The sequence below is a fragment of the Falco peregrinus genome, chromosome 2, assembly GCF_023634155.1.
Source record: "Falco peregrinus isolate bFalPer1 chromosome 2, bFalPer1.pri, whole genome shotgun sequence".
In the NCBI taxonomy this organism is placed as follows: domain Eukaryota; kingdom Metazoa; phylum Chordata; class Aves; order Falconiformes; family Falconidae; genus Falco; species Falco peregrinus.
The window spans coordinates 19675239-19700167 of NC_073722.1; the positions used below are offsets into that span (position 1 = coordinate 19675239).

At 39.6% G+C, this 24929-nt stretch overlaps 2 protein-coding genes across 2 annotated transcripts in view; both read left to right on the forward strand.

Annotated features, from left to right (window-relative positions):
• The window catches only part of TRPC3 (transient receptor potential cation channel subfamily C member 3), a 44772-nt gene extending 41082 nt beyond the window's left edge, over nucleotides 1-3690 (forward strand). The window contains 2 exon segments of the mRNA XM_055797466.1: nucleotides 253-328; nucleotides 2910-3690. Of these exon segments, the coding sequence (XP_055653441.1) occupies nucleotides 253-328; nucleotides 2910-3052 (219 nt within the window). The 3' untranslated portion in view covers nucleotides 3053-3690.
• Nucleotides 3691-4045: 355 nt separating this feature from the next.
• BBS7 (Bardet-Biedl syndrome 7) lies at nucleotides 4046-24695 on the forward strand. The gene is made up of 19 exons (XM_055797462.1): nucleotides 4046-4148; nucleotides 4318-4383; nucleotides 5051-5113; nucleotides 5972-6147; nucleotides 6739-6925; nucleotides 7630-7702; nucleotides 8588-8704; nucleotides 10099-10229; nucleotides 10931-11015; nucleotides 12720-12822; nucleotides 13399-13591; nucleotides 15078-15152; nucleotides 16218-16283; nucleotides 19030-19169; nucleotides 20155-20319; nucleotides 21404-21513; nucleotides 21629-21732; nucleotides 23243-23366; nucleotides 24385-24695. Exons 1-19 carry the CDS (start codon nucleotides 4113-4115, stop codon nucleotides 24519-24521), a joined length of 2151 nt encoding a protein of 716 aa, XP_055653437.1. The 5' UTR covers nucleotides 4046-4112; the 3' UTR covers nucleotides 24522-24695.
• Nucleotides 24696-24929: the final 234 nt, after the last annotated feature.

Here is a 24929-nt window from a genome sequence, read left to right on the forward strand (position 1 = left end):
GTGTTCAGGCATATATTCATGTTGTCCTGTTCCCTACAAAATGTCGTGATGCTTTGTAGGAAAGAGGCAATTGGATGAAAAAGGTGCTTTCTTGTAACGATCACGCTCAGCATGCCACCAAAAAAGCCGATATGAGGCAACTGCTTGATCTGGGGCTTTCTTTTACTTATCCGAATATTAGGGAGACAGTTAAAAGTGAATAGTTTTAATTATATATGCTCACCTAATTACATAACTGTTTCAATCTGGCAGCAAATAATGAAAAGACTGATAAAACGTTATGTTTTGAAAGCACAAGTGGACAAAGAAAATGATGAAGTAAATGAAGGTAAGAAAAAGACTGCATTTGCAATATTCAGAGACAATTTTTGTCCCATTGTATTAGGACTGAGTATTACAGTGGTGCATGGAGGTTTCAGGTAAAGAGAGGGTTTATTTCTACTTCAGATGCACTGAACTCGCATATTAGTGAACGTATGCCTGTGGTAACAAAAACAGACAAGTAGGACCAAAGAAGTAGAACCGAGGAAATATTATGGCCCACATTTCACAGGTGGAAAACACGAGCACAGACACGATGCACAGTTACAGAGGAAATCTGTGAGGAAGCCACTAACTGTATTCACAGAGTCTTAGTCAGAGCTGCAGGACATGTCTCTCTCGTTTCATTCAACTGAACACACAATTTACCACTCTATACCATGAACTGCATGCATTACTTCATAAAGCTGTGCAGAATATTAATCTGTGGAGCTGCACATCATTAAACAAAGCTGCGTAGAGTTAGCTGCATGGTGAGAAAAACGACAGCTATAGCCACTGTTTTAATGCGCAACCAGAGATCTTTTGAGGAACGGTGGATCTGAGCTTGGTGTCCGTTGGCAGTGCAGAACTGCCCCTGCGGCAGCGAGGGGTGTGTGCTCCAGGTGCACACCTCGACTTGCCATGGGGATGAGAGTAAGACAAATGCTGTCCGTCCTCTATCCTTCCAGGAATGAAACACAGGGCTACAGGCCAAAAAAAGCCAACTCTTTGACTCTGGGCAGGTTCCCAAACAAATTAATAGGGGTGTGTGCAACACGGGGCATGTTTAAGCTGTGCTGCAGCTAAAAGATTACCAGGCAATAGAATGATGTCCCTTCCAGGGCTGGCTCTGCTCTTGGAAATGTAACACCCCAGCAATTATTTTATTCCCCATAGGCTGGAGGTTATAACCATCATGGTTCAGCCAGTAAGAAATCTGTGTGACCGCCACCAGAAAAACACACCTGATTGGCATAAGTAGCTCTGGGCTGGGCTGGTTTAGTTGGTTTCAGCATGCTGGGAACGCTTACCCAAGCTGCTCTGCTGGCAGCCTTGTGGTTTTCAGCTGGTGTGCAGTGATGAACAGCTTCAGATCAGAACAGCTTTTACCGGCATGGAAGCATCAGGCAGTTGCATGGATATATGATGTGAGGGGCCAGCTAAGGCAGCATAGCTTTTATCCTGCTTATTAGTTACTCTCCGCTTACTTGTAACTGCAGCAAGAAGCAAAGTGCAGAAAAGATGATGTAAGTTAAATTGCACTGTGTGTCTTCAAAGGTAGCATTGTGCATTGATTGTTATCGTGACTCTGCCCCATCCTGTGTGGCTGTACAGAGCTGAGCAACAGTGAACAAAAGCAGAGAAGCTCCTAAAAGCATCTTCCTCTGTGTGCCCCTTGTGCCCTTCTCCTGATTTCCCACAGCTTTCCTCCTGTTCCCCACTCTGTGGTGGGGGAAATCATCTATCTAGTGATGATGAAAAGACTCTTCCCTCACCAGGGACATGCAAGTCTCCTAGTTCCCCAATGCCTGTTTGGTATCAGCATATATGTCTTTAGATAAGCAAGGTGGTGCAGAAGCATCATGGTTCATGGGCATCATGGTTCTTGCTTTATCACCAGTCTTCACAGAGGAAAGTCCACTCTGAGCAAGTCAGCTAACCCCTGAACCTCAGTCCTCAGCTGCATAGCAAAGGTAGCGCTCTCTGTGTCATGCCCATCTCATTGGTACCCAAAGTATAGAGCCATCCTTTGAAGATACAATTTTTGAAGTCTGCTGTATTCTAAATAGAGAGCTTCGGCATTCTTATGTACTGCAGCTATTTTAACGCAAGTCTAGGGATTTTTCCCTATTTTGCATCACTGGAGAATTTAGGTATTTTTTCGTAGTCTTTGATTTCATACGTGACAGATCATTTCCTGCTGTGGCTATTGCATAAGAATTCACATAACTCACGCTTGCTGGAAGAACAGTGTTTGAATATTTTTTAGAAAGCTTCTGCTCTTGAGCTGAATATCCCATAACGGAAAGCGTGCTCTTGCTTGTTATGAGCCAGGCCTTCACAATTGTTTTCATTTAAATGTATGGGTTTTGTGTGTGTGTCAAACTGTAACATCATTTTAAATTGGTTGACTTTTTCTAATTCAAAGGGTGTTGGTAAGGAAGAGGAGAGAGACTCAGAAGCTGTGAGTTTTACTGCCAGCTCTGCCACTTTTCCTGTGTGATCTTGGCACACCACTTCAAAAAAAACTCTTTGCCTTTTCTCTCTAAAAGCGGGATACTAATATTTCCCAGCTGTTCAGCAGTGTTGCTGTGATTAATTCATTAACCTATGTAAAGTGCTTTTGGAATCTTTGATGTTCTGTATACACGTGGAGCGCAACTTTAGAGTTCAAGAGACTATTAAAATACCTTCAGTATTGTTTAGGGGTGGAGACAGACACACATCTTGAGATTGTGGAAGAGGTGAAGCCTCCTGCCCACCCCAGCACCTGGTCTCCTCGACATTTTGAGATGATAATCTGAAATATGTGCTGATGTGACTGAACAGAATGGTAGTGAAAGAGGGAGCTTGCTAACGAGTATTTCTTTCAATTGTTAATACAGGTGAATTAAAGGAAATCAAACAGGATATCTCCAGCCTTCGCTATGAACTTTTGGAGGATAAGTCCCAAGCAACAGAAGAGTTGGCGATTTTAATCCATAAACTCAGTGAGAAACTAAATCCTAATATGCTGAGGTGTGAATGATTCAACACCGGAACCATGGCTTTGACTACAGCACAACTATTTATTGGCAATAATATTTCAGTATCTTATACTTGAAAAATGTATTGTAGATTTTTAGCACTAAATAACTTTATGTACAGCTTCTCTGGAATTTAGTCTTAGGAAATTTTATTAACTCACCAGAAAAAAGATCGCGCTCTTCATTTTAATAATCTAAAAGCAAGGACTGCCTTTTGGGGTTTTTTTGTTTGCATTTATGCATTAAAAAGGTATAATGGTATCAACTGCTGGTTCATGAATACATACTAAGAATTCTTTGCGCTAAATTTGCAAGAAAAAATGAAAATAACAGGTACAGCGTGTAGTGCTCAGTTCCTTGCAGCAATGAGGTACAAACGGGATTTTTCGTGGTACAATAAATGGGCTAGAGATCGGTGGAGGATTACTCGGGCTCTCTGTTCATGGGTAGCAGTGGTAGTAATGTGTGGTAGTAAGGTGTGTGGGCCAAGTACTCGTGGTGTGTGTACAAGGAGCGCTTGCCATTCAGGTACCTAAGTGCGAACGGAACCGTAGTGGCACGGTTTAATATGTATGTATATACATGCACCCACAACTACCCTTTCTTAAGGTATTTACTTTCAAGAATAAGGACTAATTTTTTTTTCTAAAAAAAAAAACACAACTTTGGAAGGCAACGTGCCTACCGCCCCCGCCCGGCGGAGCGCCTCTTTCCATGGGAGAGAGGATTTTTTTTTTTTTAACTCGGACCCGGAGCAGGGCTGCTATTTTGTTACACTGTTCTAAATGATGCCTCCGATGCTTCATTGTTCAATAAAATATTCCGACTGTACCGGTGCTGCCTGTCTTGCCCCTCGCTCGGTACTGCGGCCCGGGACCCGCGGGGGCCCCACCGCCCCGGGCCGCCGCCCGCTCGGGAGCGCTCTGCCCAATGGCGGCGCACGCCGCGCCGCTGGCCCGCCCCCCGCCCCCAGGCCTGGCCAATGGGCGGGCGGCTGGGGGCCGGCCGAGTTGCCGCGGTGACGGGAGCTGCGGGGCGCCGCGGCCGCTCCCCGCCGTCGCCATGGAGCTCAGCCTGGCCCGCGTCGACTACCTGCAGGTGGGCCCGGGCTGCCGGCGGCGCCGCCGGGGTGAACGGTGGGACCGAGGCGGGGAGGCGGCTGCCGGGGGCCGGGGCCGGGCGGGCCGCCCGAGCCGCCTCGGCAGGGCCGGCCCGGGGCGGGTGGGCCCCGCGGCCCCGTCCCCGGTAACGAGCGTGTCTCCCGCAGGTGGGGGTGACGGCCCAGAAGACCATGAGGCTGCTCCCCGCGTCGGGGCGGAAAGCGACGCAGAAGGTAGCGGGCCTGGCCCGCCCTCGGCCCAGCGGCCCGCTCCGCTCGGGGGCTCCTCACGGGGGCAGCCACGGCGCTGCGACACGCTTGGGAAAATAGGGGGGAAAAAGGCTGAATTTGTGTCTGGAAAACTGCCAGGAGCAGTAAGGATTTTTCCGAGCTTCAGGCATCGCTGAAACCACAAGGAAGCTCCTGCTTATTTCTCTTTTTCTGTTTTGCTAACACTTCTTAGAGATTAAATACATCGTTTTAAATTTTCCTTAAGGAAACTTAGGAAAACTCAGTAGAAATGACAGTCTGGTTTTGGTTTTCATAATAAATTCTCAATGCAACAATACAACAGCTCCTAAATCCGCCTTTCTGGAGCGCTGCGCCTGATGGCTGCTGGCGTTTGTATGTAGAAGCAGAAATGGGGTTGTAAGTGCTGTCTGTGGGTTCAGCTGCTGCACCTCGGCTGTCATCTCCCATCTGTAGCAGCCCATCTGACATCTAAAAATCTAAAAATGTTTTTGTCTGCATGTAACCTAAAGCATACCACCAGGTAGCTGTGTAAATTACGTGATGTAGAATTTACTTATATGCAGGAAAATACGATTCAGACAGGAAGAGCACTATTAAAAAACACATTTTTGCATGTAATAAAAAATAACGGTGTATTATGCTTTTGAAGGTGGTTGTTGGAGATCAGGATGGGGTCGTTACATGTTTTGGCATAAAAAAAGGGGAAGCCGTGGTAAGTGGAAATGTTCCATTTAACATTTTATTTTTTAAATAGTCTTCCTAATGAACTTCAAAAGTCTGTTTTTATTGACATGGCAAGTGAGGTGCCTGTGGAAAGTGTCTAGGCAGAGCTGTGGACTGATACCTAGCCATGACGAGGGCATGTGATTTCACGCCTGGACAAGCAAGTGGTACTCCGTGGTTGTGGAGTCAGACCCTAGCGTGTATCAGCACAGGAACATCTCTTGCTCTGCAGTTCAGTTGGGGTGAAGCCTTGCCTACACTCGGTTACTGTTCCTGGACAAAAACCTGCAGTGATTCACTAAGTCAGTCACCCAAGGGGGTTTTGACAAACTGATTGCTTTTTACGAGCCTAGACTTATGCCTAGCTTAATAAAATTTTATCACTTCATGATTAATTTTTGTTCCCCTTAAGGTAGTTCATAGCTAGCTCAGAAGGACCTGTAGTATAATGCAAAGAAATCTGTGTAGTCTTCTGGAACAAGAATGCAACATGTTGGAGGGAACGAGTGAGTGAGTGTGTGTGTGGTGTTCTTTTGTAAGGAAAACCAAAACACAGACAAACAAAAAACTTAAGCTGCCAGCAGTGCTGAATATTCCCATTGATAAATAAGACTGAAATAATAAAATCTTAACGTATTATATTTTACAGCTTTTTATATTTATTGACTTACAAAAAGCTTGGTCACTTTGTGGTTCTGAAGAGAAATGTACAGATTATTTTTGTCTGCATGTAATCCAAAATGTCTGAGTTTTGCCAGAAATTGTAAAGCAGATTTATTATCCTTTATGTTAAAAGTTTACCATAAATATGATACTGTGATGATGAAAATGGCTTTTTTATTTACAGCCAGTGTTCAAGACACTGCCAGGCCAAAAAATTGCAAGACTGGAGTTGGGAGGAGCTCTTAATACACCACAAGAGAAAATTTTTGTGGCTATAGGATCAGAAGTTAGAGGTTTCACAAAAAGAGGGAAGCAGTTTCTTTCATTTCAGACTAACCTTACTGAAAGCATCAAAGCTATGTACGTATGGTATTTTGCACTTCATAGCCATAGCAGATTGTTGGCTTATGGTTTTATGAAATTTTTTTTTACTATATTATATGCTTGTAGGTGACACTGAGTGCCAGTCCAGCTTTGGCTTGTGACACGACACGTAGGAAGGAACTTAGAAAATCATGGTGAAGTTTAGAAAGTGTAGGGGGGCTTGGGAGGGGTCTGGAGGCACTCACCTCAGTGCAAATGCAGGTGAGTGGAGCCATAGTGTATCATGTCCATATACCCTTCCTGTAGCAGAGCAGGAACAATTTAATTTTTTTTTTGATCGTGTTGTAAGGTGCTGCAAACTGGCTTGAGAAGAATTATTATCATCAAAATACATTAATGAAATTTCTGTAAGGATATTCTTAGGATTTTACCTGAAAACAAAATAGACAATTTGAGAACTATAGAAATCACGTAGGTTTAGCATTCATAAGAAACTTTTAACAGCTTGCGGTGCCCACTAATGCCTTGAATTTGCAAGCAGTAGTGCATGCAATATAGTAAAGCTAAAAGACTTACCACTGCAGCTATACTTGGAAAATGCTACAGGAAGTCTTCTCTTTTTCTCAGGCATATTTCAGGAGCAGATCTCTTTCTTTGTGCAAGCTACATCTATAACCATTACTGCGACTGCAAAGACCAGCACTACTACCTATCGGGAGATAAAATCAATGATGTTCTCTGCCTTCCTGTAGATAAAGTGAATTGCATTACACCGGTACTTGCATGTCAGGATAGAGTCCTCAGAGTTTTACAGGTCAGAATACTTGCTTGTTTATGTTTTGTGTATTGATGCCATAGAACTGGACTAGTTCTTAAGGAAATCAGCCTATTAGCATGGCTGAAACATCATAAGGATAAGCATACTGTATCTTACTTGGAAGTGTTACTGTCTATAATGCTGGGGTTTTTTTTTCTAAACTTGTAAAATGAGAATTAATAAACCCACTATAAATAGGCTTCAGAATTTATTGGTGGAAGTAGATAAAAAATTGGTCCCTTCTAACTAAAAGTGCTCGCATAAGGGAATTAAATGCGTAGGTCTCTTATCAGTTTGGGAATTCTTGCTTTCACTAATTACTGTTGAGACAAGTCTGAGTGATATTAAGTGGTTTAACAAATTTATTTGCCAGACAGATTCGTGGATTATTTTTAATAGTAACACCTTTCAAGAGTCCTATGTTTTATTTATATAGACTTCACCCTGTTTTGGCTTAGAAATGGTTCTCCCATAGGTATTGAGAGTTTGTGTAAGTGAAGCATATCAGTTGATATTATCCATAATAATTTTGTTCTTATGCTTGTGGGGTTTTGTTTGAGTTTGTTTTGTGTTTGGTGTTTTGTGGTTTGGTGTTTTTTTTGTTTTGGTTGGTGTGGATTTGTTTGTGGGTTTGTTTTTTGGGTTGTGGTTTTTTTTCTTTTTGACAAAACTCATTCAGGATGATTCTCTTTTGTCTTTAGGGATCTGATTTACTGTATGAAGTAGAAGTCCCTGGACCACCTACTGTTCTCTCTCTAAACAATGGAAATGGGGGTAACACCATTTTGAATATACACGTAACTGAATCATGTTATTTTACTGTATTCTAAAATTTTTATTGCTTGTATTGTTAATTACATTTTTCCTTGATTTTTAAGCTGGTGTTAAAAACACGACAGAAAACTGGCTATGTAGAGTTATTTCTTACATACAAATAAATATATACAAAAGAGTCTTACAAAAGCAGTGAGATATAAGATGGTCTCATTGTGTAGATAGGAACTGGACTTTTGGGGGCCTTGTCGGTTTGGGGCTTTGGTTTCTCTTCCACATGGTTTTCCATAACTAGAATCGCTAGTTGCATCCATCCATGGATGGATGAGAATATTGAGTAGAGCTTACATAAACTAAGGTGTGGAAGGATCAAGCTTAAAATAGTTTGATCATCCTTCTTGCTAATCTGATCGAAATCGCTTTAGGGAGTTAATCTGGTGCTTGATTTAGTTTCAGTTAAGTTTGTGTGACAACAACATTCAGAGCTGGTTTGGAAAAGTAATTCTTATTTGCTCAAGTCTTGACACAACATTCACTATTGGATGTGTGTTCTGAACGAATCTCTGCTTCTCTTCTGTAAAGGCAATTTAATAGCCTGTCTTTGAAATTTGAAATATTGGATTGTGAATGTTTTTTAGGCAGAACTTCAGTGCAGGGGGTCATTCATATGCAGGAGAGTGACAGCCATAAAGAAATTATCAGAACATGTGCAGTTTTCATGTATTTCTTTTTGTTTTTAAAGCCTGATGGTTCTGTTACACAACACTAATGTTAGTATTTTCTTTTTCCTTGCGGCTGTAGAGTGTAACTACACAATACTTTAAATTTTATAAAAAAATTGGCGTACTTGATTTTATTAATTCTAAATTCAGTTTATGTGTTTAGGTGATTCTGGAGAAGAAATTGTGTATGGAACTTCTGATGGTAAACTGGGTCTTACCCAGATTACTGGTTCCAAGCCTATACCTAAGTGGGAAATTGGAAATGAAAAAAAGAGAGGAGGTATGTGTCTCAGTCTCTCACTCTTCAACTTTTCAGCATATCTGAGGCTTTATTACAAGTATAGTAATTGGGAAATCTATAGATACTTTGGAGGCATAGTATTCTTATGTCAGTATGTGATATAAATATGGGTACACTCTCATTCTTCTGCGCTTCTTATAAATAATTCTAATCATTTTGTATTGCTCTGAGTTTTCTGTTCATATTATTTTGAGTACTTTAGTATACTTTCATTTTTACAGTATTTTTAAAGTGACATTTGGAACAGTTAATTCATATGTGATTACTTGATGTTTTTATCATCTTGGTGACTATTTCTAAGTGCAGATATACCTGCCAAATTTTTTAGATGTTCAGTGGTCTTAGAATGTCTTCAGAGGAAAGGTTAGCATCTTCCCTGCAAGACTTTTTTTTTTTTTTTTTTTTACTTAAAAAAAAAAAAAGCCATTGTAAGCATTTTTCCCTGAAAATGGAACAGGGCTTTCATTAAAGCTCCGCAAGGAGACTTAATTGATTAGAGCGCAGTATAACACTTTCCCTATTTTAGCCTTGGTATGCTGCTTCTGCAGTGTCTATTGGCTCATCCTCCTTTGCAAAGGAGAAGACCAGGAATAAAACAGAGAGAGAGGTGTGTGGGTATTTGTATGTATGTGTTTAAAATTTTCATTATCTCATAAAAGGTATCGCCAGATTATTTTCTTAAAACACTTCCTAGTATATCCTTACTTTTCATATGAAAGAGTCATGAAAGTTAAATTCCATCTCATTTTTCTTATTAATTCTCGTACAAACTTTCTTCACTGCTTTCTCCTTCTTCCAGACCCTAACTGTCTTTCCTATCAAGATGTGATTAGTTGTCACAGGCTGGTTCCACATGCACATGTGCTAGTAGTGGGTTTGTCTGTTAACATGTCAAGTAGCAGTACCTGGTCCAGGTCTGGCACAAGTCAGAACCCTCTTTCTGTTGCTTTAGTCAGAATTCGTAGTAGTCCATTTACCAATAGCTTGAAGTCAATTATGGGAAACAAAGAATGCTTGCTTCTTCAACTGGCAAAGTTACAGTAGTGTGGACAGAGAAATAATTCATCTGTGGAAATGTTTCACGAAGGAAGATTAAGAAATGCCTCAGAAGCAGGCTATTTGAACGTCAGAAGGGGTCTCTGTTCAGTGGTTTTGATTTGGAATTGGTTGCTGTAAAACCCACCGTTCAGTCTTGAACCTCAGGCACAGGTGAGAGACTTCACCCCTCTAGCGGGCTCATCAGAAATGGCACGAATAAGACCTTAAAAAATAACTAAGAATCTCTTTCTGTGTAGCAGAATGTGGCCTGTGTATTATTGTGTCAAAAATGAATACAAATGAAGTAAACGGGTTTGGTGTGGTTTTTTCATTAGGTATCTTATGTATTGATAGTTTTGACATTCTGGGAGATGGAGTTAAAGAATTGCTTGTTGGACGAGATGATGGAGTCCTAGAAATCTATAACTTTGAGAATGCAGATGATCCTGTCCTTCGATATGATCATGTAAGCCTGCATCATACTCTTCATTGCTGTAAAAATGAATTAAAAAAAAAAAATCTGTATTTCAAAACTTATTAGACCACCACTACTAAAATGTGTGGTTTGTTATTAATTTGATGAGCTCTCCAATGTTGACAATAGGAACTCCAAAGCAATATTGTAATATTTAAGAACCAGAAAGGGGGGTAGTCTTGATTTGAGCAAAAATAAAAATTATGTAGAGGGTATGTTAAAAGTTCTGGCTCTGTTGACTGCTGAAGCATCTCCTGGGTGAAATCTCTTTAAGAGAGTGCTTCTCTCTCAGTGAAAAACCAAACCTATGATATGTATAATCTGTGTTTTATATGTGAAATACTAATAAGCTCTCAGGACTTTACTGAGCATAATTATTTTGGTTATGACTTGTTTAAAATACTAGATTTGATCCATAGAGATTATTTCAGCCTTCAGTCAGATTGCAAATTCCTGCTGGAAAAATATTGTCCAGCAGTGTTTTGATTTAAACTGCTTTTTTTTGTCTTTGTTATGCAGAGTAGAATCAGGATGCATTTGTTAAAACACCCTGATTTTTGTAGGTCTAGATATTGTACATCTATGTAGGTAGATAGGAGGAGCACAACTCTTAAACTCCCACGACACCCCCCCCCGACTTCTACGACGAGTGCAGTGATATTTCCCTCTGCTTTAATGTCTTTTATTTGAAGGCTTTGTCAGAGAGTATTGCATCAATCCAGGGTGGCTGTGTAGGAAAAGATGGGTATGATGAAATTCTAGCATCCACATACTCAGGTAAGCTTCCTATCATTTACGTAGTAAATGTCATGTACGATGATGTGATAAAAATGAAGCAGGCTATGTTGCTAGCACAGCTCACATCTCTTTGACGTTTTTGTTCTGATCGGAACCAGGATAATGTTTTGTTCAAAAGACCTCTTCTAATTTAATATTTACACTTCAAAAAAATGTTTCCTACACTGAAACTGTGGTTTTATATTGTGAGGTACTCATAATGTGTTCCACCATGTCACACAGTGGCTGGTTATTCTCTGGAATAGACTGCTGCCTAACTGGTGAAGTAACTAATATGTTATGTCCAAAGGAATTGTTTATGATTTTTTGTATTAAAAATAATATGATACGTTTTTTTTGCTGTTGTTGTTTTCCTGCCTTTTACATAAATTTCCTTCCCTTTCAGCTTCACAGGGCTTTAAGTGGGGCTGATTTTGCTTTCAGTAGAAAATAAAGCTTCCCCATGTGAGGCATCTCAGCAGCCCCTCTGTAGGATTCGAGCTATTGGCCTGGCTGTTGCAGAGGCCATGGTAAATATGCTACATATGTTAACTGCTGGGAGCTAAAAGATTGTAAATTTTCTATCTTTGATTATCTTCAGTGCTGAAAAATCAGCTTACTGAAACCTTTCGTATTCAAATTCATGTATTTTGGCAAGATGCCGTTGTCAGTTATTTGAGAAGTAATGGTGTTCAAGCTCTTTTGGATAGGCTCTGGATGATTAAAAGTTTCTTATACCTCATGTCATATGAATTGTTTTGGTATGATAGGCCGCAGCAATACTGTGGCCAAAGCCCTTTGTGGCTTCTTTCAGCAGGAGCGTTATAAAGATCCATGAATCATAGAAGAAGGAAAAAAGTGAAAGCAGGTTTTCAAAAGTAAACTCTGGTAGTATGTGAAGTAGATTTCAGTTTGGCAGATCTTGGCAGATCAGGAAAAGTACTGCCTTAGAGTAGTAAAAGTTAGATTTGAAGCCTGGCAGCGTAGGATTTCTGTGGATTTTTTTTTAAAGTTTATGCTCCATTATTGGGCCTTTTTGGTACCTGAAGTAGCTTGCTGAGGAATGTGAAAGATTGTGGATGCCACCTTCTCTGGTACATTTTAAAATAATAATCCTATCTTACTGTCTGCATGCATTAGATGAGGTAACTAGAGCCATAAATGCGCGTTCAAGTCCATATATCATACCTGAGGTGTCAGGGTGTAATCATTTAGTATTTGCTTTTATAAGTAAATGTAATTAAGTAAACAAAAAGATGATTATTCCATACACACACTTCAACCGGCAGCAGTCCGTCTCAAAACACACAGTGCAACATACAGTTTGCTGTAAACACATTGCACAGGTTTTGTTTTTGTTTTGTTTTCAACTATAGTACTGCCAATTATTCAAGGTTTTGTTGGAGAAAGAGAGGTGGGAAAATACTTAAGTGCTTGGTTAAAAACTGCCACAGAGGGATTTATTGTTCGAAGTGCTTCATGAAAAAGAATAAGTAATGATTTCCAATCTATAAGTTAAGAATTAAACCCATAAAAAACCATGCTCAGTGTCTAGATTAACAACAGCAAAAAGAACGGATTAAGTTCAAGTCTCGATTCTCTCTACCCAGTATCTGGAACAAACATTGCTCCGCACATATAAAAGCTGAGTGAAGTCTTGTATTTGTAGCTTATAAGGAATATAAACTTCATATATTGGTTTAGGCTGGCTGACAGGACTGACCACAGAACCTGTCCATAGAGAAGGTGGATCGGGTGAAGAACTAAAATTAAGTCAAGAAATGCAGAACAAGATTTCATCCTTAAGGTAATTGCACTATAAAGAAATTTAAGTAGAAGAACTGAAATGTTAAAAGCTGAAATGTCATCTTTGCTTCTATCTCACTAGATTTTCTATATCGTTAATGTATCTGGAAGTAGAGTCAAGCCCTTTCAAAGTAGAAATTAATAGCAGCCTCATTTCACAGTCTCTCTTTTATCTTGCCCTCACATGATGGTGTCTTAATGGCCTTCTTCCTCCGTATCAGCAAGATAAGATTCCCTTCTTCCAATGCTGCTTATAGCCTCTAAATGATGGGAGGAAAATAGTCATTAGCATATAATTCAAAATGTGTTGTCCTCTTGAAGGAAAAAAGTTGCCCTTTCCTGTGACTCATAGAAATCTCTCTTGGCAAGGTATGCTAGAAGCTACGTTTTCATGTCATATAGACTTCAATTTTTATCTTTCTTATGTAGATGGAAGGGGAGTTAGCAGTCACTTCTGGTTGGAAAATTGTGGACAGAAGATAAACATGATTGCCTTGCAAGCTTAATCAACTTAATTTCTGGGGTAGCTTTTATAGTTGCTTTTTCAAAGACATTATATATGGTTTCCCTTTTCTAGGAATGAGTTGGAACACTTACAGATTAAAGTACTTCAGGAACGTGAAAAATACCAGCAGTCTGCCCAGTCCAGTACTGCTGTTTCATCAGTACCTGCGTTTAGTGTGAATGATAAGTTTACATTAAATAAGGATGATGCTAGCTACAGCCTCATCTTGGAGGTGCAGACAGCTATAGATAATGTCTTGGTACAGGTGAGTGTGGTTTTGTTCTTCTTGGCTTTCTTGATATGTAAATAAAACATTCAGAGACTTTCTGCTTCAAAAAGCTGAGTTACAGTATCTGAAGTATATGGTTTTTTTAATGTCTGCATTGTTACAAGAGGGAATTGAAGTGTATAGCCTTGTAACGTTCAAGTAACTGTTGTAAGGGCTTGTTAGGGGCCAAACACAACTCAAACATTTATTGAACAAAGCAACATTACATGACCAAAATAGACCAAAATGCCTGCTGCACTAGCAGGCTTCTATGTAACTTGTTTTCGCATGTCCCTCCTTATTTAAACATGGATTAACTCCCTATATCCTAAACGAGGCGCAGATTCTCACTCTCCCGGTTAAGTATCCTCTGTAGCAGAAAATTAATTTTAGAAGGGTGTGGGCCACCTGTGCACTTTCAGTGTGGAACAGCATCTGATTTGGGTGCAGTTGGTGATAAATAACTCCTGCCAAGTAGAGTGACCTTAATTAGTTATTTCTCCTACTGCCTCAGCAGCAATTAATGTTATCTTTGGTAGTCAGAAAGAGTGGTGGTACTGAATTGCTTTCTTTTGGGATATACATGGGGAGAAAAATTTGACAAGGAGGAATTTGTGAGGTGAATTTGCCATAACACGTGGGAGAGTGCTACTGTCGGATTTTATTTTTCACTTCTTAATAAAAATCTTATTTTTATTAAGGATGTTACTGGAGCACTGTGAAGCTACAGCTAATATGCAGCTCTGTAGTACCTGCTGTTTCCATAGCTGAGTGAGGAATAATAAAATTGTTTAATCTATCCCTGAATTTACTGTAGAGTTTAGAACTGGCTTCTTCTTTAAAGAAATAGAAAGCAGTATTTGGTATTCCTCTGCTGTGAGAAGACAATGAAACTGCTTTTAAAATTCTGTTTTAAGAAGTATGGTGTGTATTTATCAGTGTTTCCTGATACTTAGTGGAGTTACAAAGCAGCACCAAATTAAGTAATTAATCATTTGAATACCCTTTGATCTAATTTTTAAAAGTGTTAGATTTAATTTTAATTCTAGTGAAATGACATCTAGATAAGAAGTAGTCTGTGTCAGAAGCGTTACTGTAAGTAAAAGGATCATTAACAATTATGTTAAAAGGAAGATACTTCATTTCTTGAACGAATATTGTAATCCCCCTATTGAAACATGGGAACACTTCAATCATGCATATCTGTCAGGCATGTAAATGAAGTATACTTTCATGTCCGAAAGATAATTGCACATCTTATACTGTAGTTGTTGTAAGCTGGACACACAAGAGTTCAGGAATCCATAAGGAAATAAAAGATCATCATGTTACTCCAGGATTAAGTAGTAAGCTGCATGTCTGTTGGATGAAGCAGTCGTTGCCTCTCCCTTATTAAAATAAGTGATGACAGTTAGAAGATAAATGCATTAGAAGCTACGCTGGCACTTAAGCTCTTTATTTTCCCATCTTCACGTTTCTGCAGAGTGATGTCCCAATAGACTTGCTGGATGTGGATAAAAATTCTGCTGTTGTTAGTTTTAGCAGCTGTGATTCTGAGGTAAGTGAAACAAAAAAGATGATATTTATAGAGATCGCATGATGAAAGCTCTTAATACTGTATGGTAAAAATAGAATTGGGACTTGTATATTTGTAATATATTAAATATATTGAGTTAAATTACTCATTTGGTAATTTTGGAGAGCTCAGCTTTGTTAGAGATGCTGCAGAATGAGGAGTTAGTAACAGGTGCTGACCTAAGGCAAAGCTAAACGTGTGCAAGAGGATCCAGGAGCAACTGCTTGCTTTTTTTCTGCCTGATCGCGAATGCGAAAGACACATGCATGATTGCTTTTTCCTTCTCTGGATTTGCCAGTATCACACACATATGTATATTTACTTCAAAGTAATGTAGATGAAAAACATTGTATTTCATACTTAGCTTCTCTCTTAAAAATCACTTTAGAATGTGAATATTCTGCTGTTTGGGGAGTCATATGTTTAAGTGCATTTTTTATATAATAAACTTACTTACAAAGTTACTAATAATGCGTAGGGCCAGGGGGAAAATCCAGGAACTACCTTAGCATTATCAGAATCTGTGAAGTCCTTTTCCTTGTAACAGTCCTCTTAAGTATTTTAGTTTCAAGAGCTGTTTGCACATTCGTTAGTCTACGCTGGAGCTTTCAGAAATCAAGTTTTTATTTTACGTTTCTTTTAATTTATGATTATTAATTTAGCTTTTTGGGGTTTGTTTTCTTACTGATCTGTTACTAGTTTTTGGATGTTGGACTAGTATTGCAGATGAGTGGGGCAGGCTGACATGCATTCTTCAGATGAAAAGTAGATACCTATGTCATTTTTGTGGTGGTATTAAAGCTTATAAGGGGCTTCAGTTGATTTCTCCTTATATAGAGAAATCTTTTAAATTCTACCATACTTAAAATGAATCAGAATATTCAAGGGAACCAAAGATTACTTTTTTGTATTTAACTTTTGTAAAATAGCTGTACATAAATAGCAGAAACTTTGCTGTACATGTCTACGGTTAAAACAGCCCAGTAGAGCTTTTGTGAATCAAGAGAGTTGTTTCTTACTATTTTTCTGGTTTTTTGCTGTTTACAGCCAAATAGCAACTTCCTTCTTGCAACATACCGATGCCAAGCAAATACTACAAGGCTTGAACTTAAGGTAAAATGCTCCAAAATATTTTCTGTAATAAATTAATGGTTATGTGGATGTTTGCTTAGGAATGGAGAGATCTTTGCCCAGACTGACCGCTTACCCTGAGCGAATGATCAGTCCAATTTCTGCTGCTTCTTGTTTCCTCTGGACCTTCTGCTCCGGGGCTTTATATTTTCCTGTAGGGTTTCCAGAGGCTTCTAAAAGTGTGTTACTTCAGGGGAGAGCCTGGATCCTTCTTGCGTGTCCCTAAGACAAAAGCAGCTGGAAAATTGCAGATTGTGAAAGTACTGGGTTCTGGAGACAGTGTATGGAACTTGGTGGAGAGAGGTGTGGGAAAGCAAGCTCTGGCACTGTTTGTCCCTGGAAGTGTTTAAAGGAAGTTATGCTGGGAAGTAACCAGGGAATATAGGCTGGATTTGTGGTTTGGAGAGGAAGCAAATCCTGTTGTTCTGTGTTTATTGTACTAAAGACGTGTGAATGTTTTGGGGTTTATTTTTAATGATCCACTAAATTCACGTGTTTTGTGGCTGTCACCAGGGGAAATAAGGAAGGAAGTCATAATTAGGAAGGTCCTCCACATGCACACAGGCTCTATGTTTTCTCTTCATGTTGTCGCCTAACTCTACAGCCTCCTATTCTGATATGTGTTCATTTATGTAAAACTCTCAGTCAAAAGATTACCATTAGAAATTTAAGCCTGCATAAGATGCACCAAATGTAGGGAAGCTGGGGGTGGTTAACTGTTTTTTGGTGAGGTTGCAATAATGGACCTAGTGTGCAGAATTAAGACTCTTATTTTCCAGGTCCCCTTCTTAAGAAATGCTGTTAGTGTGCTTACTGGTTCTGAGCAGGTCTCTTTATCTCCCTGTGTCTCAGTTCTCTTAATTTAGTATTGTGACCCTGGCCACCTGTAATATTGAAGATGCTAGGTAAAGAGATAAATAGCTCAAGAAAAAATTATTCAAATGCATTCACGATACACAAAAAGAGGGTTTTTTTCACTCTCCCACAAAAAAAGCCTTTATAAACTTGCTGTAGTGTGTCATCATAACACAGTGTATTATCAAAACACTGTACTACCAGTGTTGCATTTGTATCCTGATATGATGGATTCAGTCTGCGCATGTTCTACTGCCACCTTGCTGCAACACATTGAGGGTCTCCAGTGATTTACACCTGCCACCCGGAGCTCATTTTCATGTATTTCGTCTGTGCACATGCAGACAATACAGCCTTTAAGTCTTGGTGATTTTACTGCCAAAGAGAATCCTTTACTTACTAGATTTTATTAAAAACATTGATGTGGATGTCTTCCTACAAAACGGTGCTTTTTTTGACTTCTGAGACCCTGTAAAATAGAAGTGTAACCAAGGTTATAAAGCAAACCTGTACTTGAAGTCCGGTCTGCTCTTTTGTTTTTACGAAGCTATTTCGGTAGCTCTCCTGCCTACTTTCACGGCTGTGTTGGTGCTGTAGGTGGGACACTCCTGTTTCTTGGCAGTTCTGTGTGAGTGGCAGGCTTCTTACTGCAGGCTGCCTAACTGATCTCAGCAGAGAAGTGATTGATGCATTGCTGTGTCCTCAGAGGTGTGGAGAGTGCGCACTGTGTCTTGAATGTGTTTTTACGTCCTGCTTGTTGGGCATTCTGAGACTTGAACTTAAATCTGGCCCCTTACTTTTCCAAAAATAGCTCAGGAATGTTATGAAGAGGTGAACACATATTGTGAAATTCAGTTTACTCTTAAATTCTTTGATCTGTTCTTGGCTCCTAACTGCTACAGAATGTTATTTTTTCCATAACTGAAGAAAACCCAAAACAATACTAATGGGGCCTGTGGTGGTTTAATCCCAGCCAGCAACTAAGTACCACGCAGCTGCCGGCTCACTCCCTGACGCCCCTGTGGTGGGATGGGGAGGGGAATCTAAAAAAGGTAAAACTCATGGGTTGAGATAAGAACAATTTAACAATTGAAATAAAACATAATAATAATCATAATAGTAACAGCGACAAAAATTGTAATGAAAAGGAGAGATAAAGAGAGAGGACTGAAACAAGGTGGGTGGGGGTGGAAATTAAGTGATGCACTATACAATTGCTCACCACCTGCTGAATGATGCCTAGCCAATCCCCAAGGAGAGATTGGCCAGGCCAGCTCCCCCCAGTTTATATACTAAACATGACATCCCATGGTCTGGAACATCCCTTTGGCCAGTTGAGGTCAGCTGTCCTGGCTGTGTCCCATCCCGACTTCTTGTGCATCTGCTCACTGGCCAACACAGGAAACTTGTAAAGTCCTTGATTTAGCACAAGCGCTACTTAGCAACAACTAAAACATGAGTGTGTTATCAACATTATTTTCATACCAAGTCCAAAACACAGCATTGTACCAGTTTAAGAAGAAAATTAACTCTATCCCAGCCAAAACCAGGGCAAGCCACTGAAGAATTCAACACAAATTACAGACTTTTTATTTTAACTGATCAGAAAGTAAGTTAGTGGTTTTTCTTTACTTAAAATTTCATTCATTTAATACAGCAGCATTTCATTGGCCACTACTTCATCTAGTTCTAAAACATTTTTGATCTGCTCTATTTATAATAGCACTATCAAGTAAATACAGTACTCTAAATATTCTTGAAGTACTACAGTCTTTCTTTAATCTATTTTGAGTACCCACCAATTTTCCAAGTCGTGATAACTTAATCTGTTCCCTTTTGTTCTTTTTTCTGGGCTCTGCTTTTATTTCTGCAGGTTCGATCAATTGAAGGACAGTATGGGACACTTCAAGCATATGTAACACCAAGGATTCAACCAAAAACCTGCCAAGTTCATCAATATCAAATTAAACCACTTTCACTTCATCAGAGAACTCATTCTATTGACCACGACAGGTATTTGCAAAGAAAAAAATCAATGCCTTTTTCTCTTGAAAAACTGTCAAAATCCGGTTGTTACAACATTGATTCTATGAACTTGAGTATGTCATTTCTAACTCCTAACCTACAGTTTTGAGCCCATTTTACGGGTTTTCTGACAGAATGTGTGGGTTTGATGGGTTCCTGCTTTCCTTGTTGTTCTTAATCCCTGTTTTCGGGTCATTTTTCATTTTACTGACCTGGGTTATAGCGTAGCCGCATGTGTTGATAGAGCTGAGGGCGTGGTAGAAAGGAAGCTCCCCTGTACTAGTAACCACAGGCTCAGTTTCAGCCTCATTCTCCCCTCCACCCTTTTAATGTAATTTTTTCCTATAGCTTAATTTGGCTCCAGAACTGAGCCAAGACTTCCCCCACCCCTGCTTATCTCTCTGTTAGGAACCCAGTATTTTATGCAGTTCCTACTTGATATTTTTCCCCCACCCTCAGTTAACACCTTCTGTTGCCACCAAGGCATTGCTTTGCTTCAAAACAAAGCTGATAGATTGAAGGAATGATACCAAATGCTTTTGTGTGCAAATGAGCTCCATTGCGCCTCGTTCTTGATACAAGTGTTATGCCTGTGGTTTACAGCATGGGAAGCCGTTGAGGCTCTTAGTCATATTTGCCATGGTCATAAGTTTCAGTTTTAACAGCTTGAAACAAGGTATGTCAAAACCTTCCAGCTAGTTTCTTATCCAGTTCTGACATGCCAAGTAGGAGATAAAATTTGAATGTCTGCATAGCTTCTTGAAATACTGAAAAGTAGCCATAATCCACAGCACTTAACTACTTTGCAAGGTACCTGACCTTCTACAGGGTGTTGATTAAAAGGAAACCACTGTGTGGAACTAAACTTTTTTCATGTGGATAACCAGTGCAGTGACAGTGCCCTTCCATCATAATTACTAACTGTTGGTTTTTTGTTTGGTTGGTTGTTTTTTTTAATTTCATAATGTCACAGACCCATGAATACACTGACGCTCAAAGGCCAGTTCAGCTTTGCTGAAATTCACTCGTGGGTTGTGTTTTGCTTGCCTGAGGTGCCTGAAAAGACTCCCGCTGGAGAAAGTATCACCTTTTATTTTCAGAACACCTTCCTGGGTACACAGCTTGAAAGTACTTACAGGTAAGATACAATTATTACTAAAGCGCAATGTGACTGTGCTGGGCCTTTTGTCTTTTTCATTCTTTACCAGTCTGCAAGTACCATTTCATACATGTACCTTTCCACTCTCATCCCCATCAAAACTCCCATTAAAGAAGACGGGAGTCTTTTTAAAAAGGGTTGTCAAACTTTGCCAGGAGTGAGAACTATCTGGTAATGATGCCATCTGTAACTTGAATAGGGTTTTTCTGAAGCTGGTCCAAAAAACAAAATTGCCAGGGCAGAAAGGCTTGATAGATTTTTTGAGATGATGGCTTGCTTTTAGAATTTAAGGAACATAGCTAACTAATATAGTGAAAATACTGTGTAATGCCTGTTGTTTTCTAACTTCCTTTTTTGTTTTGAGGAGCAGAAATAACTTAAAAGGTATTTAATGCACATGCAAACAAAAACGTGATAAGCATTGAGCTGAAAACCTTTTTCTGCAATTTATATTAATTCAAATACTATTTCTGTGTTTAATACTGTGTTCTCAAATTAATTACATCTTCCTTCAGCAAGTCATATATGCCCACCTGAAAATGGAACTATAAAGCAGGGGAAAAATAATTGTTGTAATTGTACAGATTGCAGCCTGCTCCCAGCCTGCCATACGTCTTGTCTACTCATAATGTAGAAAGCTGTTGGGTGGTGATTTTTTTGTGGGGAAAGGGAGAGTATTTTTTCTCCCTTCTGGTATCGAAGCTTGCTGTTTTGCTTCAAGGTATTGCAATGATAAAACTTAGGAGGAATGAATACAGTCGGGAATCTCACTTGAATGACCTTTGTGCCATACAGTAAGGATAACAACTTCAAGATTTGTGTACACCACTGTGTCTTATTTACTGGAACAAACTGTTCTGTGTCAAGATTACGCTGGGAAGAAGGGAATAACGTAGGTGTGTATAGAGCCACCCGATACATGGAGAATCGTTGCGACCTTTACAGAGGTGGTTTTCTTCGATTTGGGCATTGATTTACAGGCCTTCTGTTTGAACGTAGGGACAAATCTAATGCATGGATGTGCATTTAAGTTTGTTCTTTTAAAGTTTTTCTTCCTTTATAGAAAAGGTGAGGGATGTTTCAAGTCTGACAACATTTCTACAATATCCATCCTAAAAGATGTGCTTTCCAAAGAGGCTACTAAAAGGAAGATTAATCTCAACATATCATATGGTAAAACTTTTGTTTCTGTTTTGTTGTCCTTGACTTCATTTTATATTCTCATAAATGGAATATGTAGTATTCATTTGCTTGTTGGGTTTTTGGGGTTTTTTTCACTCCCTACTAGACATAAATGAAGAATCTGTGAGGCACACATTAAAGCTTATCCACCCTAAATTAGAATATCAGCAGCTGTTGGCCAAGAAGGTTCACTTAATAGATGCTTTAAGGGTAAGTACCTGAACTCCCATGAAGGGATTTTTATGCGGTATTATGCTGTCAGATACCAAGCTGTATGGCTTAAGTCAGATGTGTGTCATACTGGTATCTGTTCCGTTTCTGTTCCCAGAACATGTATTTTAATTATTCAGGAGACAGACTTCTTTGAGGCAAATTCCCATTTGTGCTGTGTAGCTAGTGAATAACATGTAGGATTACTGACTGATGTTGAGGATGCCTAAATCGGACAGTAAAAGGCAGCCAGCTTTATCACCTAACGTTCTCTTTCTGCCTGCTGTTATTTTCCAGTTCCTTCTGTGTCTCTTTCCACTAACCTTCAAAAGTTTTTTAGATCTGAGAATGATCATCCAGGCCAGATGCGACTTCTTTGCTTTGGAACTTCATCGCAGTGTGTCATAGTTTCTGAATTATTTGCTTTTTACTCTTTGCTTAATACCTTAATACCCCCCTATCTAATACCCTCCTCCTCAACGGTTAGTCTTTGGGAAGTACCAGTTAGGCAGTGTGTCTCAGTTCTTGCACTGTTTCCAGCAGCCAACTTGCCGTCATGTCTTTTGGTATTTATTTGGGGAGTGGGTGAAAATGGGCAGCCAGTTCTCTCTTGTCCTTTGGGGGAACCAAATACCAGCTGTCAGAGTTCTGTAGTTAAAAAAAACTGACTGCCTGTGAGAATAGCATGTATCTTCATTACCACTGAAAGTATTTTGCTTGGGCTTGATTTAGCAAATCTGAGAGGCAGAGAATAATAGAGAATTTATTCTTACTGCATGTTATGTTTATACAATAATAATGATGTTGCACATCTCGCTTGTAGGCTTTTTTGAGTCAGCAAATCTTTGACAAGTCTTTTTGTCAGTCATTTTTTGGTTAATATCTTATCCATAGGTAGTAAAATAATATGATTGATGAAGGCTGTTATCCCAGCAAGTTCACAACGCACAGCATAATTACCTTTCATCTAGACAAGAACAGTCTTTCTATGGAGGATAAAAAGATCTATACTATCGACCATCTGAAGCTGGTCTGATGGTAGACCCCAGGGCATTTTAGAGAAGTCTTTAAAACTTTTTGCTGCCACGAATTCAGTGATTACTTTCAGAGTTTGCTTTTTACCTTCAGTCTTTAGCATGTGCTATACTTTCTAGGAGTTTACTTATTCTAAAAATGAAGGCCCGGTGAAGGCTTTAAGCCTTCATCAGTCTTGATTCTGCAGAGGGCTGGGCTGCGTGTGATCCTGTTCTGGCAGGAACTCAGAGCTGGAGGCTGTAATATGCAGAATTTTGAAAATCTAGTCTATAAAGTGACAAGTAACATCTGGCATTTCATCAGACGGCTAGAAAACGAGGCACTTGGAAAATAACTCTTGCCAGTTTAGAAGGGGATTGTCTTGCCTCTGAGAGTACTTCCTCCTGTTAGACCCAAGCTTAATTTCTTCTTGCTTTTATGCTCTCTTATGATGCTTAACTGCTCTTAATTCTTTATGATTTAAAATATCTTTGAGGAATTACAAGTTCATGAAGGAAATGTGGACTTCCTGCTACCAAAGTACCGCAGCATTTTGGAAGAGGCAGATCAGCTGCTCGAGGAATACAAGAGGCAACCTGCACATCTCGAGAGACTTTACGGTTTGTTGATGAGTTGATCAGTTCTAACTTTTATTTAAATGCAGCTTAATGTCCAGAGAGCATGCTGGACATGACTGAAAGAGTTATGGAGTCAGTATTAGCAGGATTGAAATAATGTGGTAAGTGGGTGGGCTTGGGTAGCTTCAGGACAGCTATAGGTATGCCAAGCATGGATGTCCATTTGGTCATACAGCTGAGGCTGCATAGTTACATCATGGTTTTGATCATACAAATCTGAAGTCAGAGGTGAGGCAGTAAAACTTAGGACATACTGAAAATGGCTTGTATGCTACTACAAATTTGAGTAACTCTTGAGGTTCTCAAGAACTGGTCACCCAAAAACTTCTAAAATTGATTTGGCATCACAAGCGTGTCACTGAGAACAAAAATACCAGAATTATATGCCAGTGACTTTTCAATTTTTTGTTTAATAGCTTCCTATATTTGGATGATTGTTGTCTTTCTGGACATGATTAAGGATTGTATTCAAATTCAGGATGGCATTTAAGAATGCTTACAGGGTAAATGAGCAATTAAGTTCTGAGTGGTTAAGCTTTGCAAGAGGGCAGAAAAACAGAAAAATGCACATGGGGTGGAGAGACTCCTAGATCATCTAGTTTAGTGAAGGAAACGATGTAACCTTCCCTGGTGCTGCCTGTACAGCTTTCTGCCTGGGGAATCTGCCAGGCACCGGCTTTAATAAGCCTGTGTGTATACAGCGCTAAGCAGAGCCCACATTACCCATCCTGTGATAATTCCTCTCTTTAGTGTTTCAGATGTGGGTAATTTAAGGCAGAAATACATGCTTCAGGATGGAGCTGGAATCCGGGCTGTTCTGATAGTGTTTTGGGCTTGTTTAAAATTAAATCATTGTTTAAAACATCAAGTTTAGAAAGAGTTCTTGTCTCTAAACCCTGAATCGACTAGAATAGTGGGTATATAAGAATGACTTAAAAGTAGAGATACCTCATAATGAAAACAAGGCAAATAATAAATCTTGGGATTTTTACCTTTGCAGGTATGATCACGGATCTCTTCATAGATAAATTTAAATTTAAAGGCACTAATGTGAAAACTAAAGTTCCTCTTCTTCTGGAAATTCTGGATGGCTGTGATCAAGATGGACTAATTGCTTTTTTTGAAGCTACAGCCTGACAAGGAAAAAAGCAGCATTTTTATTACTTTTTTTTTTTAGTCAAAGCAGTTCAATACTAAGTCCAAAACAATTTTTAAGAAAAACACTTTTAACTCTTTCATTGTACTGTCAACTCTTTGGTTTGATTCATACTCATTATTGTACAGAATACAGTAGTCACACAGTTCCCATCAGCTGTTGCGTATCTGTAAAGTGCTGAGTGCATGCGGAGTCTCGCTGTACGTGGTGTCCTTGGCAGCTAAAGCACGCTTGGAATTGCCTGCGAAATACCGAACACCCTCTTCGCAGGAAAGCTTTCTGTGCAGCGAGAGGCAGCGTGCGGCAGGCTGCTCCCGGGCAGCAGGCGTGCCTGGCGATGCTGGCTTTCGAAGGCTTGATCAGAGCGAGAGGCGATGCGTGCATTCTGC

Coding starts and splice junctions, on each gene's coding strand:
- BBS7 (XM_055797462.1), top strand. CDS start 4,113: ATGGAGCTCAGCCTGGCCCGCGTCGACTACCTGCAG. Junction 12,823..13,398: donor AACAAGATTTCATCCTTAAG/GTAATTGCACTA, acceptor TCCCTTTTCTAG/GAATGAGTTGGAACACTTAC. Junction 21,733..23,242: donor ACTTAATAGATGCTTTAAGG/GTAAGTACCTGA, acceptor AATATCTTTGAG/GAATTACAAGTTCATGAAGG.